General features: G+C 40.8%; 1 protein-coding gene across 19 annotated transcripts in view; it reads right to left on the bottom strand.

The window, feature by feature from the left end:
* Window positions 1-16,369, bottom strand: part of SRGAP2 (SLIT-ROBO Rho GTPase activating protein 2) — a 249,373-nt gene that overhangs the window by 116,233 nt on the left and 116,771 nt on the right. For 18 of the 19 annotated variants that reach the window (XR_013418269.1, XR_013418285.1, XR_013418270.1 and 15 more), the window contains exon 4: window positions 3,918-4,080. The exons of the other annotated variant lie outside the window; for it this stretch is intronic. Coding sequence is in view for 13 of the 18 variants with exons in the window: in XM_078004577.1 (XP_077860703.1) it covers window positions 3,918-4,080 (163 nt within the window). In the remaining 5 variants the exon portion in view is untranslated. The remainder of the gene's footprint in view (window positions 1-3,917; window positions 4,081-16,369) is intronic. 19 annotated transcript variants of the gene reach the window in all.

The following is a 16,369-nucleotide window of genomic DNA, read 5'->3' as shown; positions in this document are numbered from 1 at the left end:
AAGGGCTGGGATTACAGGCTTGAGCCACTGTGCCTGGCCTGCTTAATCTCTTTAAGCCACAGTTTCTTCCTTCACAAAACATCGATGATAACAATAGTAACTACCTTATAAAATTATGGTAAGGATTAAAGGAGATAATACATATAAAGTGCTTAACACAATACCTGGCACATACAGGTTCAAAATATAATGACTTCTATTATAATGTTTTCAGTGAATCCTTAAGTTTTATACATTAAAACAAGATTTTTAAAAATGTTGACTTTGGCTAGTGACAAATAGACTCAAATTCACATAAAGCACAGGTGTGTACAGCCATACCAGAAATTAAGGTATCTTTTCTAAGCCTAAGTCCCCAGAGAAATGGCTCCTTTTGCCACTGGAACCAAATTTACCGGTAAAACATATCTATTTTATATATTTGGATCCCCATTTGGTATTTCTTGGTTGCTGACATTGTAGATATCAGCACCTGAAGTAATGCTTCATTTTTCAAGAAATTTGGTCTTCATTTGCTTAAGCTAGCCCTCTCCACACCCATATCCACTTTTGTTTGTCCTTATCTGTGGGATTACAATTTACCTATCACAATTTAACAAAGGTAACCTAACAACTGGAAGGAAGCTCCCAGTGTAAAATCCCCTTATCGTCACAGAACGGTGGTATCCTGGATTTGGAAGGCACCATGGAGATCATATAGACCACACTCTTTTTTTAAAGTTTAGGGAACTGAGGCACAAAAAGAAGTCATTGTCCAAGGTCTCAGAGTTAATAGCAGAGCTAGGCCCAAGAGAAACGGTCACTTGGAAAAGGCATCTCCTCTGATAACACAAAGCAAATCCCGGGGAAGATTCATGTAACTATAGAATGGCTGAGGATATTCCTTAGGACTCTTATCTGATACCATCTTAACCAGTAGGATTCTAATTCTTCATGTGCAACAACACAAAAGAGGTTAAAAATCTGGGGTGGGGTATGAAGAATGTTTCTTTGCCCATTACTAGAAAGCAGAAAGGCTCTTTACCCAGCCAAAATAGAATGAATCAATTTTTTTTTTTTTAAGAGTCAGGGTCTCTCTCTGTTGCCCAGGCTGGGGTGCAGTGGCATGATTACAGCTCACTGCATCCTCAAACTATCAGGGTCTCACTCTGTTGCCCAGGCTGGAGTGCAGTGGCATGATAACGGCTGACTGCATCCTCAAATACCTGGGCTCATGCAATACTCCCGCCTCAGCATCCCAAGTAGCTGTGGCTACAGGCACAGGCCACTATGCCCAGCTAACTGTTTAAATTTTTTTAGAGACAAGGTCTTGTTATGTTGCCCAGGTTGTTTTTGAACTTCTGGCCTCAAGCATTTTTCCCACCTTGACCTCCTGAGTTGTTGGGATTATAGGCATGAGCCACGGTGCTTGGCTGAATCTATTTTTATGATCTGCCAACCGGCTCCTAACTTAAGAGTTTTCTGCCTACATGGGAACCCCCCCAAGGGAAGGAGAAAAGAAATTATTAATGCTGTGGGATAGTAATCATTGGAATGTCTCTAATCAACTATAATTTAATTGATCCATAGTCTAATCAACTACAATTTAATTGATACAAAGATCAAGAGAAATTCCTATGATCTGTAACTATACACAACAGTATGAATAAATCTCACAAACATAATATTGACAGAAACTAGACAAAAAAGAGTACATACTGTGCAATTCCACTTATATAAAGTATGAAACCAAGCAAAGCTAATCTCTGCTGTTAAAAGTCAAGACAGTTGTTATCTTTGGGGATTTAGGGTGGGGAGATGCCTCGAAGGGAGTATGAGGGGGCTTCTAGGGTACAGAAATGTTCTGTTTCTTGATCTGGGTGCTGGTTACACAGGTGTGAATTCAGTTTGTGAAAATGCATATAGCTATTAAATTATGATAGGCATCCTTTTCTTCAGTGAAATGTAATACATAAACAGTCCTGTGAGAAATAAGTTCTTCCTCGCACTCTAGCATAGTAATACACAGCTTAAGGAAGTCAACCCTGAGCGCATGGCTAAGAATATCATTCACAGACAAATTTTTTTCATGGAGGTCATACGCCCCACACCTTGTATACGTGCCATGTACCTAGTGTTTTGGTGAAATATACATGGGGCACTTGAAGAGTCAGGAACACTCGTGGCTTTGATATCTGGCTGCCTTCAGTATAAGCATCTCTGAGATCTGGAGAGGCTATTAAATTCTCTCAGCTTGGTTTTTCTCTAACCTTCTAAGGTTGGGAGAAAAGGGAGCTGAGAGACTGGGTGAAGGCTAGCTAGGTGAACAGATCTTATAAAAGTTGTTTTCTCAGATGAACAAAGAAAATGGAGGAGGAAACTATCAGTCAAGCCCTTTCCTTCTTGAGATAGTCTAAAAGTGGCTGTCAAGGTCATAGAGACAAGCTGTCAAAATTTCACCTAAATAAGTTTTAATTTTAGTCACACACATGCATCATGAAGTATTGCAGAATAATTCAAATGAATGACAACTAAGCTGAAGCTGATGCTGGAAACCATGGAAGAGATGGTGAGAAGTACCCTCACCCCAAAATGAGGTGTGGCCCCAACCACAGGACAGCCGGGCTACTAAAAATAGCCAGTGAGCTCTGGGAGGAGTTATCTTTCTCTGTCTTCTTTTCTTCGACAGATGATTGTATCCTCAATATTCTGTCTCTAAGACACAGGGAAAGCACCTTCACGGATGCAATTAGGTAGATGGAAGATTCCAAATCAGTTATTTGATCAGGCTGGTAATTACAGAAAAAAATGGGGTATTAATTCCAGATCTAGTGAAATCTGGAAAACTTCCTAACTGAGAATTGGAAAGCTGATCAAGAGCTTTGACTGTATTGACTACAATCCTGTTTACAGTCTTTTCTCTCACACTTTCAAATTTTAATAATGGATTTTGTCACCTGGAAACTGATGAATTCTAAATAGCCCTCTATCACCTTTTTCTACCTATAATTTATAGGAAGATTATTTGCCTTCTGAAAAGTCTTCCGGGGATGTCAACGCTTGAATGGTAGACATGGCATATCATATACAATGGTTGGGGTCTTCACCGCTGTTTGTAACCAAACCTCATGAATAAATGATTCCACTTTGAGCTCAAGCTGAGACAGCTTAGAAAAGAGCTTCCTGGGTTTTCAAGAGGCTAGGTCCATCATTGACAGGTAATTGGCTCCTTAAGATTATCATGATTATTTTGAGTTTTCCTTAGTCAAATTGTTCAACCTATACCCAAGGAAGTATGATAACAATTGAGTTCTGAAAGCATTCAGAGACCCAAAGACAAAGACATATCACGATAAGAATAACCACACTTTTGAGCTTACCTTGGCCCAGATGAGACCCTGGGAAGAAAACTAAACTAAAAACATAAACGTATATGAGTTTGCTAAATGAACTAGAATAGGAAAACATAAAATGACACTGTTGGCCACTTAAGCTCAAAAGCTTCACAAATCACTTTAAGGAAACTTCCCAAAACACAGTTTTTGTTAATAGATGCAGCTTATGAATTATGGTACCAGTCCTGGGTTTGTACCTTGCAAATGGTTCCTTTCCCAAGGCTACTATTAATTCAGCTCAGAAAGGAAGAAAGGAATGCCAATTCAAATATTTTTTTCTCCACAAGTATGTGGTAGGGAATGACTAGTGGAAAGCCTATGAAGTGGGCCAATAAGATATTATTTCTTTTATTTTTCCTTTCTAACTTTTATTTTAGGTTCAAGGGGTATATGTGTAAGTTTGTTACATGGGTAAATTGCATGTCACAGGGGTTTGGTGTACAGATAATTTTGTCACCCAGGTAATCAACATAATACCTAATAGAATTTCAAGAATGTCATTGCTCCACCCAAGAACCTCTGTGACTAGAAATATCTCTGTACCTTTTTAAAGAGTCTTCCTGAGTCCTCGCTGACTTGCACAAATCGAGGAATGATGTTATTCAGGTAGATGTCACTCAGGGTGGTGTGGTCCCTGCTTTCCCGTTTCACCTGGTTTAAGAGGAGATTCCAGCAGTTGACTGGAGAGAGAACATTCTGATCCTTCCTGTGGAGAAACATCAAGGAAAAGAAGTCATTGTTGATACGCAGCCAGGGCAACATCTACAACTATAGTCCGTGTCCTAAAATCACAAAAATCAAAGCCAATCCAGAAATAAAGATATTTTTCCTGAAGCTCACCTCTCTAGTTTTCTCCTTTTCTAAAAACTCAGTGGAGAAAAAAGGAGAAAATAAGGACAAGAAGGAGAGAGGGGGAAGAGGGGATGTAGAAGGAGAAACAGGATTATCAGGCACCTACAATGTTCTAAGAACTTGCTGAATACGTTATATGTATTATCTCATCTAAGCTCTATCATTTCATTGTAAGAAAAGAACTACCATTATCCCCCTTCTACTGATTAGAAAACTGAAGCTCACAGAGGTTGTCACTTGTCTACAGCGAGTAAGGCTAACACAACAAGTAAGAGGGTGCCAGGGACTAGAACAACAGTTCTGCATTGTCTGGCTAGACCAGGTCTAAGGTGATTCTGAAGTCCATCACTTTAGCCACTAAGTCATTTGGTTTATCTCTAGGGTAGAAACCAAAGTTAGAGATTTTGTCTAGAGACAAAAATCACTACAGCACTACAAAATGCCCACAAATTTATCCATTGTAGGATTTAATAAAGGCAACTTTGGAGACGTATGCCATTAAAACATTACTGAAAACTCTGGAGTTCCACAGAACATATCTAAGGAAGTTTTGATTTCATTTATTGAGCCATAATCTCATGTCCCATACAATCAAGAACACAAACCATACCTGAACATATGTGTTCCTAAAATGTCTACAGCTTGAGTGGAGCAGTAAAGTGCTAAACCAAGGTACTCCTTTTTTGTTTTTTGAGACAAAGTCTCACTCTGTCGCCCAGGCTGGAGTACAGTGGCACAATCTTGGTTCACTGTAACCTCTGTCTCCCGGGTTCAAGAGATTCTCCTGCCTCAGCCTCCCTAGTAGCTGGGATTATAGGCGCCTGCCACCATGCCCAGCAAATTTTTGTATTTTCAGTAGAGATGGGTTTTTACCATATTGGCCAGGCTGATCTTGAACTCCCAACCTCAAGAGATCCACCCACCTTGGCCTCCCAAAGTGCTGGGATTACAGGTGTGAGCCACCATGCCTGGCCCTAGATGCTCATTTCTAATGAAAACATTGTGATCCAAAAGAATTATTGACTAACTTAAGCAACTTAAGCAACAGAAAGTTCTACATTTGGAAGTTGGATTTCTTTAAGGAGAAAAACAAAAGTAGGAATAATTTGCAGTACTATTTATCAAGGGATACTGTACACGTATCTGGGCCCTTTATACATGTTGTTTGACTTAAACCCCACAACTACCTGATGAGGTGGGTGTTATTAACCACATTTAGCAGATGAGGAAAAGTGGACTAAAAATTTTTAAACACTTTGCCCAAGGTCATATAGCTAAAAAGTGGCAATTCCAGAATTCAAACCAAGCCTGTAACTGCAAAGCAAGTATTCTCATTCACTGCAAATAATAACGATCTGTTTCTTTCCCTCTTTCCTCTCTTCCTCCCTCCAATCAAACTGCTACTACAAAGAAAGTGAGCTGAGAGTAGCTTAGTTCTTGAGTCAGTACCGCCTCCATTCAGCACTAAAGGCGAGGCACTATGTGATTTGTAAAGGGTGAAGTTCAACTTAGGCTTTTCCAATTCTGTAGTAAAAACTATTAACAAATTATCATGCCACACCTAGTTGGACTTCAGAAAACATCAGACAAATCAAATATCTGTCTAACCCAAACCAAGAAGTTACTTCAAACCAATTAATATTAGAGTCCAAATTGAAAATATTCTAAACCTGTATCCAGGTCCCCACCCCCTGCCCCAGGCATCACTCTTCTGTAGCCAAAATCACTAACTCTTAAGACAGCCAATCACTGTGACAACACTTACCTTTTGAGAGAAACTGAAAGATTTCTATGGAAACCAAAAATATACTAGCTGAGAGGAAGAGAGACATATAATTAATTTACTCCTTTCAAAATGTTTAGTATCTGGGAAAAAAAAAAGTGAACAGGAAACAATCCTAAATTCAAAATGGTAAGATATTTGAACACATGCATTCCATGGCATCTGATGTTTCCACTGCAAGAAAACTTTCAAAATGATTCCAGTTAGATTTCAGTTACAAAATTCTAAATAATCTAATCTACATTTTAATCAAGTGGTGTCTCTCGGCAAGATACCCATGTCCTCGGTAAGCATGCTTTTTAAAGGAGCAGATCTCATGAGACTTTACATTGACAATTGGTTTAAATCTGTTTCTTAAAGGAGAACATGGATGGGGGGGTCTATATAGGTTCTTTCCCTATAGCACTTTACATACACACAAATGATGCCACAATTCAATTCCACAAATGTACAAACATTTGTATCTTAAATGAACAAGGCATGGTGTTAGGGGCTTTAGTGGTTATAAAAGTACGAATGCTGCAATATAGTAAGGGAGACAAAGAAAGACCTATAGTAAAATAGAACTTTAATGGCGGTACAGAAAAAGGGCCAGCTAGCTCAGAAAGGTAGACTACAGATCAAAAGAGGAAGCAGAGGGGGCAAAACCAACCTAACACCATGGGAAAGGATGCAGAGCACATATCCCCAGGGTGTCCTCAAAAGAAAGGATGAGTGAACAAAGGTGGGTCAATAAAGAGGATAGCTGGCAGTAGAAATCTTTTAAAATGAAATGCCTTATCACTTAATGCTAATAAGTTTTATTAAGACCTTGTAAGGTGTGGCTCACGCCTGTAATCCCACCACTTTGGGAGGCCAAGGCGGTGGATCACTTGAGGTCAGGAGTTCGAGACCAGCCTGGCCAACATGGCAAAACCCCATCTCTACTAAAAATACGAAATTACCTGGGTGAAGATGGTGCACACCTGTAATCCCAGCTACTTGGGAGGCTGAGGCAGGAGAATCACTTGAACCCCAGAAGCGGAGGTTGCAGTGAGCTGAGATCATGCCACTGCACTCCAGCCTGGATGAGAGCAAGACTTCGTCTCAAAACAAAAGAAAAAAAAAGAAAATAGAACTTGCAAGGTGCTACAAGTACTTTTACCACATGTATTTATTTCTATTCTTACAGCATTTTGTGCAATAGTTACAGTATTAGTATTGGTTTCAGTGAGCAGGAGCTTTTAAACTGTGTTCTGAGACACTCTGGAATTAGCAGAAAATCACATTTCAATTTAAAAAATGGTGACACATCCATTCATATGAGCAACCCTTATTGACATGAGCAAGAGACCCAGTTTCCCTGCATTAGATACCACCGTAATGTCTCGCAGGCTGCTAGCATTGTTTTATGCAAACCCTGGAAGAAAGAATCACTGTATGCCTTGGAACTTCTGAACAATATGCTATTGATTAGAATACATGTAGCTTTGCATAGGCTTATTTTTTCATTCAAGCCTATGTGCACCTCCTCCAATAAAGCTGTACAGGTGAGCCTATAACTTGACACACAGCAGCAAGGTTTAATCACATGCCATAGAAGGCTCAAGGGCCTAGGCTGGATTCATGTTACACTGTGGTTGGGTAGTGAAAATCAACATGCTTAATATCATACCATCTCATTGTCAGTTGTTGCAATGCCTATTATACATGTTGGGGCTTATCCAATTAATATTTATGAAGGGGAATAGCTGCTAGGTGACGATAATGACTCAACTTTAAAACAAAAATATCTTCTTTTTTCCGTCTAAATCAGTTTAAAGCTCAAGATTACAATAACTCATCTATGCTAATCAGAATTTTCTTGATATTGGGCTACCTAAACCAAAACCAGATGCTGAAATGAATATAAAACTGTAACTGATTCATAATCCTGATCTCAATATTTTTAGTTCATGAAAACAGCCTCATTGTTCTCATTGACTGATGGTATAATAAGTACTCTATAAATTTGTACTTTAAAAGTAGATTTATACCAATAAAAATACTGCTTTGATCTTTTTCATATATTCAGGCTCTATGCAAGACTTTTATTTTAAGAAAGGAGTCTATGCTTAAAAAACCAGCACTAGATGCTGTTGTCTGTTTCTTCTAGGAATTCTCCGCCTCTCCTACTATTAATGCAGCTTTTCACACAATATTTCTGGTCCTTTGAGTCTGTAAGCTTTCTCAGACATATTCTTCCTTTCAACTGAGGTGTTTTAATTAATTCATTTATTTATTTTTGGGTGGTGGTAGGGCAAGTAAGGTAGAAAGTGGGAGGAGGGGATCACAAATATACAGACAATTTTCCCAGCCAACACGAACAAAGATGAAACACACTTCAGGCTGGAAAATAAGCAAGGCAATGAGACGTGATTTCATAGGGAGCATATTAAGGCTCTGCTAGAGTGGTTTCCTGCTCCAGAAGCTTTGCAGCCTCATTTTATTTGGGATCGCTGGAGCCAAGGGAACTTCGTTTGGTTAGGAGATTGAAATTTGTCTTTATATCTTTTCCATCTATCATTTGTTTGCACAGTCTCTTTACTTTCCCCACCCCCAGAGCCTTAGGTTGTATAATACTTGGGCCTTTAAAGGAAAGGGTCTGCATCCCTTAGGAATGTGCTGAACAGCTGCAAACCTCCTCAAAAACTAATCCCTAAAAAGCAGACAAAATATCTAGGAGTATTTTTCTTAAAATTTTTTTCAGGAGGAAGATCAAGAAAACATCATACTGTACTTTAGAAGGAATGACTCTGGAGTCAAAAGAAAGGAGACCTGGAAAGTCACAGGCTGCCTGTACATCTGCCAAAGACATTATCACTGTAAATGCACTGAAAGAGATAAACCTGCACAGTTGAATCATTAGCTTCGAAGACATTAGCCCAGCTTTTCTCCCTCAACTTGGACTATTTATGGACATTCAACAAACTTAGCAACAAGCGCTTAAAGGGATTTCTCTAAAATATCCATGGCGAAGAGCCAAGTCCATAAAGGTCCAAGTTGGCCTCTCTATTATGGTTCTTTTCCATATTCCCTCTGTTTGGTTTTGATCATCTCATCTATAAAATGGACACATGCCCTGTTGGTATACATCTCACTCCTTAAAGATCTTCAAAGTATAGTTGTAAAATCCTGGAAGCTCTCCTGACCTAAGGTGCCATTTAATTAATAATTGCTATGTTCATGGCTGTGCAGATGGAATGCATGGCATGAGACTGGCATTGCTGGAATATAGCTTGAGCTTCTGCATTGCTATAATGAGGTGTGTTTCCTTTTGGGTCAATAGTCTCTAAGTTGCTCACCTCTCAGGGCTGTTGTGTGGATCAAATGAAATGATGGACGCAAAAGAACTATGCCAACAGTTCAGCACTATACAAATGTGAAGAAATATTATTATTTTTATTTCCAAACAAACTAGGACTCAGCTTTCATCAATTTCCAACAAGCTTCTCACCCGGCTCTGGGCCAGGGCCAAGATCGCTGCCTGCTGAAAATGCACAGCCTTCAGCAAATAATGGTTGGAGTAAGACAGCAGCAACAGGCAATTAAGAAAGCAGTTGTAAGTCTCTGGGAAGACGTGAGAGAGATACCAACGGGAGAGCAGATTTTAACCTCCCACTGTCTTTTCCCTAAGGGATAAGGTAGAACAATCAGTCCTGCATTCCACACTGGGAACTGTGTGCTGAGGTTGACAGAAAGGAATCCAAAGGGAGCCCAGATTGCCGGAACCCTAGATGCTTCAGCAACTTATACTAAGCCCCCATCCCCTGTCTCAGAATTCCTATCAAACCTGCCAATCTGCATAGAGAGATGGCAACTATCAATACATCTAAGCAGAATATAATTTCTCACTTTTAAAAACAGACATATCTGTGATGATAGACAAAACCCAAAGAGTTAAATACATCACTCAATATATATTATTGAACATATAACTATGTGGTGAATTAAAAAAAAAGGTATATGCATGATAAAAAGGAATCATTTAAGTGATGGTTGGACAGGGAACTAGTGACAAGAAGGTTGGATTTTTTTAACCTAAATTCCCTCCTGGCACCTTGATTAAAATGAAATGGACTGAGGCAGCCAAAGAGATTATTTTATTCAGATGAGTGTTATTAGCCTTTCTGGCTTATTTTCTCTATTTTGTATTTTGCTGATGCTGACAGAAGCAGGCAGGCTGGATAGAGAGGCAAAGCTGCAGCGGATTTATGGTCTGACAGTGCCACACATAAAATCAGACTCTTGCTGACCCAGATAAGCCAGAGGATGGATTGGATTTGCTGGGGAAGGTGTTAAAAGGAGGGGGTAAAAAGCACCAAGGTAGGAACTGACTTGAAAATGATTCTGCCTGTAATGGTGGATGCTGGTTTTGTGACCCAGTAGTACAGCAGCAGCCTGAAGGTATCTTTCAAAGACAGGCGGGCAGGCAGGGGGCGGGCACACTTCTCTGGGCTTATCACAGCTCTGGCTTCAGCTTTGCCAGCAATGAGATCAGAGGAGGAGAGTTCAGAGACAGAGAAAAGTGCCAAAGGCAAAAATAATATAGTCTACATATGGAGAAATGAGCTTTCAAATTTTCAGGGACAAGTGAGTACCACAAATTGTCTTCAGTAGCCTAGACAGATGATTAGAAAGGATTCAAGCAGTGGTAGACCCACCTTCTCAAAATAGCCTAAATTGTCCCCTATAATCAGGTCTGGGGGAAGGACTGTATGAAAATAGGATTCTTGTGGCTCTGGATTAGTTCCATGGAGCAGAACCACACCCTTGAGAGAATGGCATACCCAAGAGCCGGAGCTTAGGAATCTGCTTTGAAGTAGAGAACTGGACTAGCACCGTGTCTGACATCTATTAAGTGCTTAATCACGATTTCCTGAATGATTATAGGACCAAGGTTCTTGTGGGTTAGGTCAGAGAACTAGGAATGGCCCCCCAATATAAGTCATTGTAGACACTAACTGGAAATGTCTCCATCAATTTATTTTAAGTGAGAGATTTTGCCTTCCTTTCAACCACCCCTATGGCACCGTGCTCAGAGCAGAAAGGAGGCAGCTGGAGGGTCTTCATATCACTTAAGACAGATCTATGGATCCCATAAGACCAGACATGGGAGTCTACACAGGATTTGAATCTCTGCCATCCCTATTTCTTGCCTAGTTTCTGATATCTTATTGTCCAGGCTCCTTCTCTGAGTCCCTGATCTCTTCTTACTTCATTCATTCATTTAACAAATATTAACTGAGCATCCCACTATGGGCTAGACACTGTTCTAGGAATAAAAGGATCAACCTTCTTTTTTCTGACCTGCTTCTCACATGTTTGCGGATTTTCTGGATCCAAGACATGGCTTTCCTGCTCCTCAACTGTGCAGCAGCCACAACACACATCTTATCCTGGTCTTGTGGCTAGGATGAACCCATTGCAAAACCCTGATTTGGCTGACTTAGAAAATCTGCCTGCCCACCAGCTCTCTCTCTAGCTTCTGTAGACCTGGGACCTTCCCTTTGTTTACATCCCATGTGTTAGCACTAGCATTCCCAGAACTACAGGGAGGAATAAATAAAGAGGCTTTTAAACTCTCTTGGTACAATCTACCTGCTACAATGCCACCCCAATATAATCCATAGAACTAAGGGCCTAGAAATTCACTTAGGTATTAAATATGCTCCCTGAAAGCCCCCCAAAATAGGGTGTGATCACATCAAAGGCCTGAGCTGACTCATTCATTCAATTAAACTAAAACACTATAGCAAGGGTAAAAGACAGAACAAAGGTGTGATCGATGACCGAGGAACATAAAATTTATACGTTTCTCAGCTTAAAAATAATTCATAACCATCGATATCATGTTGATAGTTGGATCCACAAAGTCCACAGAAAAATCTGTGAACAACTCTACAATTATATCTTCGGTTTTTTTCTTGTCTAGTTAATTAAGATGTCACCAGAAGCCCCATAAGTAATTATAGCACATGACAAACACACAGAGAAAAAAAAATACACGCAGATGTGTTAGCAGATTTTTAAAATAAATGAAACCTTGGGAGATGACTGAGGCAGACAGTCTGGCTCACCCCTGGTAGTTCATTCTAGAGAAATAAATACCTGTCTGTGCCAAAGTGGAATGACGTCACTCAGAAATCCACACACTTATTATCAAAGCAGTAACCACCCCCTTAAGAGCAAGCATCTCCCTGGCACCAGGCATGAGCGGAGAAGCTTGATCTACAGCCAGAAACTCCTCCTGGCTAGCAAACTGTACTTTAGTATGCCAAATAGCAATAAGCCACTGAGAAGAAAGGGTATCCATAAAGATCTCCCCCTCTAAATACCTGTCCCTGGGATAATGAATCCCCTTACATGGCTCTTAACAACAATGAAAAGGAGAAAAAAAAAAAAATTCTTGATTCTGTGAAACTATGGATCTAAATGGAATGAAGTCTACGTAATCATCAGATTGGATGCATGTGTCATTACCAGTTCTCATGTGTTATTTGGATATTTATCTTGGAGAAGGAAGTCTCTTTCTGTGTGGGGGTGCAGGAGGAACAACCCCCAGGCCCAGTAAGGAATTCTCTTGAGGACAGGGTATATTTAGAATGTTTAATGAACACCTATCACCAAGAATAGGTGGGTACTTAATCAGTATTGACTAACAACAGATGCCAGAGCCAAAGCAATCCTGTAAATGTTGAGGACAGAAAGACCATGATTCATCTAATGACTAGTTAATATCTTCAGCCTCCACTAAACTTGCCAAATCAGCTGCTCCAGCATGTATCTGTACTCACTCTCTGGGTGGCTACTGAATGACCAAATTTGTATGTCCATTGGCTTCTTGTATGCTCTAAATTATAGCATATTATTAACCATGTTGATACTTTACTGGCAAAACTTTAAGGGGTTGAGTGGTAGAAAAGATGCCCTAGTCAATTTCCAGGTTAGTAGATCAAATTATCAAGTTCAGGTGCTTAAGGAACCTGGATGAACAATGTGAAACTCCATCTATACTCTGTGGGAAGCACCTTGAACTATGCTTAAGACCCAGAGACTAGGCTTAGCTCTGCCACTTACTAGCCAGGTAACTTTGGGCAAGTCACGAATGCATTCTGGGTCTCAAAATTTCTTCACCTGTTTTAAAAAGTAAATGGAAGCCAGGTATGGTGGCACGTGCCTGTAGTCCTGGCTACTCGGGAAGCTGAGGTGGGAAGATCGCTTAAGCCCATCGCTTGAGCCCAGGAGCTCGAGGGTATAGTGCACAATGATTGTGCCTGTAAATGACCAGCCTGGGCAACACAGTAGGACCTGTCTCTTAAAAACAAAACAAAACAAAACAACAACAAAAAAAACGGGATAAGCAGGGACAGCAGACCTGCCCTACCTAACACAATGACTTTTGTGAAGATCCAATCAAACAAGGTGATGCCCATAAACATGAAAGTGTTCTACAACTATATATCAGTATGAACATCTTTTCTTATTAACAACTATTATTACTCAACAGCCCACACAATGAATTCATACCCACAAAACAAAGTGACTAGAATCATGTCTGAAAAGACAAATACATCTCAAAATTCCTCTTACAATAAACTTATTTCATAAATTTCCTACTTCATTAGTATACTAAATAGGAATACTTCTTTTTTTTGGTTTTGTTTTGTTTTTTTTGAGATGGAGTTTCGCTCTTATTGCCCAGGCTAGAGTGCAATGGCACGATCTCGGCTCACTGCAACCTCCGCCTCCCAGGTTCAAGTGATTCTCCTGCCTCAGCCTCCCGAGTAGCTGGGATTACAGGCATGTGCCACCACAACCGGCTAATTTTGTATTATTTAGTAGAGATGAGGTTTCTCCATGTTGGTCAGGCTGGTCTCAAACTCCCGACCTCAGGTGATCTGTCCGCCTTGGCCTCCCAAAGTGCTGGGATTACAGGCGTGAACCACCGCACCCGGCCCATACTTTCTTTTTTTTAGAGAGATGGCGTCTTGCTCTGTTGCCCAGGTTGGAGTACAGGGACATGACCATGGTTCACTGTAGCCTCAAACTCCTGGGCTCAAGCAGTCCTCCCGCCTCAGCCTCCCAAAGTGCCAGGCTCACAAGTGTGAGCCACCTTGCCTGGCTAGGAATACATTTTGTTGCTATTATCATCTGATTCTCTGGAAATTCCCAAACTCAGTGAATCTTCTGTGCCTAACCTAGCTGAGACTTTAAATGAAAGAATCATGTGCAAAGAAAAAAGGCCAGTGTGTACAAAAATAGAATCATGGAATTTCAGAGCTAGAAGGGACTTTCAAGATGGTCTAGAGTCTAGACCAAGCCTGTCATTTTCTGAGTGAGGAAATTGAGGCTCAGGGACCCTGAGGTCACACAGATAGTGGTGGAGCAGGGCAAGAATCCAGGTCTCCTGACTAGTAACTGTTTTCTTATTTCATTGTGGTGGTTATTACATTTCATTCAAAAAGCCCTTAGCATCTCAAAGGGCTGGTGCTAAAAGAGTTAATGGACAATGCTCAGAGCCCCAGAGCGCAGAGCTATTCTAAGACAACACATAACAGGAATACCAAGGGTCCGTGAACCCAGAGGGAGCAAAACTGCTGCTGCCTAACGGCGCCTGAAAGCATGTTGACACACTGCATGTGGTTACACATGAAAGGCAAGTGAATAGGAAAAGCAGTTTTGAATCCCACCCCATTCTAATTTTGGACTGGCTCTGGGCACCTACTGGAGGACTGGGCCACACCCCAGTTACTCTGTAAAATGACCCTTCAGTTCCTTCACTCTATTCTGTGGCCTAAGTTAACCCCTTCTCTGCCTTCTTAAGGGCCATAAGAGACATCAGTAAAAGAGGACTCTTTTGTGAAGATCCAGAAGTAAACCTAAGTGATTGGGGTCATTCTGTAATGAGAAGATTCTCAGTCTGGAGTCAGATGATCCCCAGTAGTATCTACCATCCCCAAGCAAGTATGTGATCTGAAGCCTTAAACAGCCAGGTTCATAAATGCAAAAGAGAGCAGTTTCTGTAAGTGTGAGGCTTCAAGACCCCAAATCACCTTGCATCAGAATCACCTGGAATGATTGTTTAAAATGTGGATTCCTATGCTCATCTGCCAGAGATTACAACTTATTATGGGTGGACTGATGCCCAGGAATCTGCCTTTCAAATCAGCATGTCAGGTAATTTTATGCACACCAAAAATTTAAAAACCAATGCTTTTAAAGCAATATTTTACAAACTGTGGGATTCACCCCATTAGTGAGGTTTAAAAAAATCAACTTATAGGTCACCAACTAGCATTTCTCAAAAAATTAAGTAGAAAACAGTAGAACAGAATAACAGAAAAAAGTAGCCTGGACGAAGTGCCTCATGCCTGCATTCCCAGCACTTTGGGAGGCTGAGGAAGGCAGATCACTTGTGGTCAGGAGTTTGAGACGAGCCTGGGGCAACATGGCAAAACCTTGTCTCTACCAAAAATACAAAAAATTAGCTGGGCGTGGTGGTGTGCACTTGTGGTCCTAGCTACTCGGGAGGCTGAGGTGGGAGGATCGCTTGAGCTTAGGGGGCAGACGTTGCAGTGAGCCAAGATGGCGCCGTTGCACTCCAACCTGGGTGAAAGAGTGAGACCCCACCTCAACAAAAAAAAGAGTAACAGAACAAAGTAGAAAATCTCAGAGTACATCATACAGAGCAAAGATAAGCATTGTTTTGTGAAAGTGTTGTTCTCAGCTATTTATGTGTATATATGTTATTCCAGCTTGTAGTATAAAACACAGAGATTCATGATCAAAATGTTTTAAAGTCACTGCTCCAGAGTAATGGTCTTAAATTATGGGAGATAATTATGTATCCCAGATCCTTTTGAGAATCTTTTTTTTTTTTTTTTTTTTTTCAGTTACCATCCATAGGGCTCTGCTTGATACTTTTTGAGAATCTAAGGATTCTCTTCTAAGTATTCTCTTCTAAAGAAGGGAGGGAGGAGGCCGGGCGCGGTGGCTCAAGCCTGTAATCCCAGCACTTTGGGAGGCCGAGGCGGGTGGATCACGAGGTCAGGAGATCGAGACCATCCTGGCTAACATGGTGAAACCCCGTCTCTACTAAAAATACAAAAAACTAGCCGGGCGTGGTGGCGGGCACCTGTAGTCCCAGCTACTCGGAGGCTGAGGCGGGAGAATGGCGTGAACCCGGGAGGTGGAGCTTGCAGTGAGCCGAGATCGTTCCACTGCACTCCAGCCTGGGCGACAGAGCAAGACTGTCTCAAAAAAAAAAAAAAAAAAAAAAAAAAAAAAGAAGGGAGGGAGGGAGGGAGGGAAGCGGGGAAATACTATAATTTGCATAGAT

This window comes from Macaca mulatta, chromosome 1, assembly GCF_049350105.2.
Source record: "Macaca mulatta isolate MMU2019108-1 chromosome 1, T2T-MMU8v2.0, whole genome shotgun sequence".
NCBI classification, from domain to species: Eukaryota; Metazoa; Chordata; class Mammalia; order Primates; family Cercopithecidae; genus Macaca; species Macaca mulatta.
The sequence above is the reverse complement of the archived record's forward strand: the minus strand, read 5'-3'. Positions and strand labels throughout refer to the sequence as shown.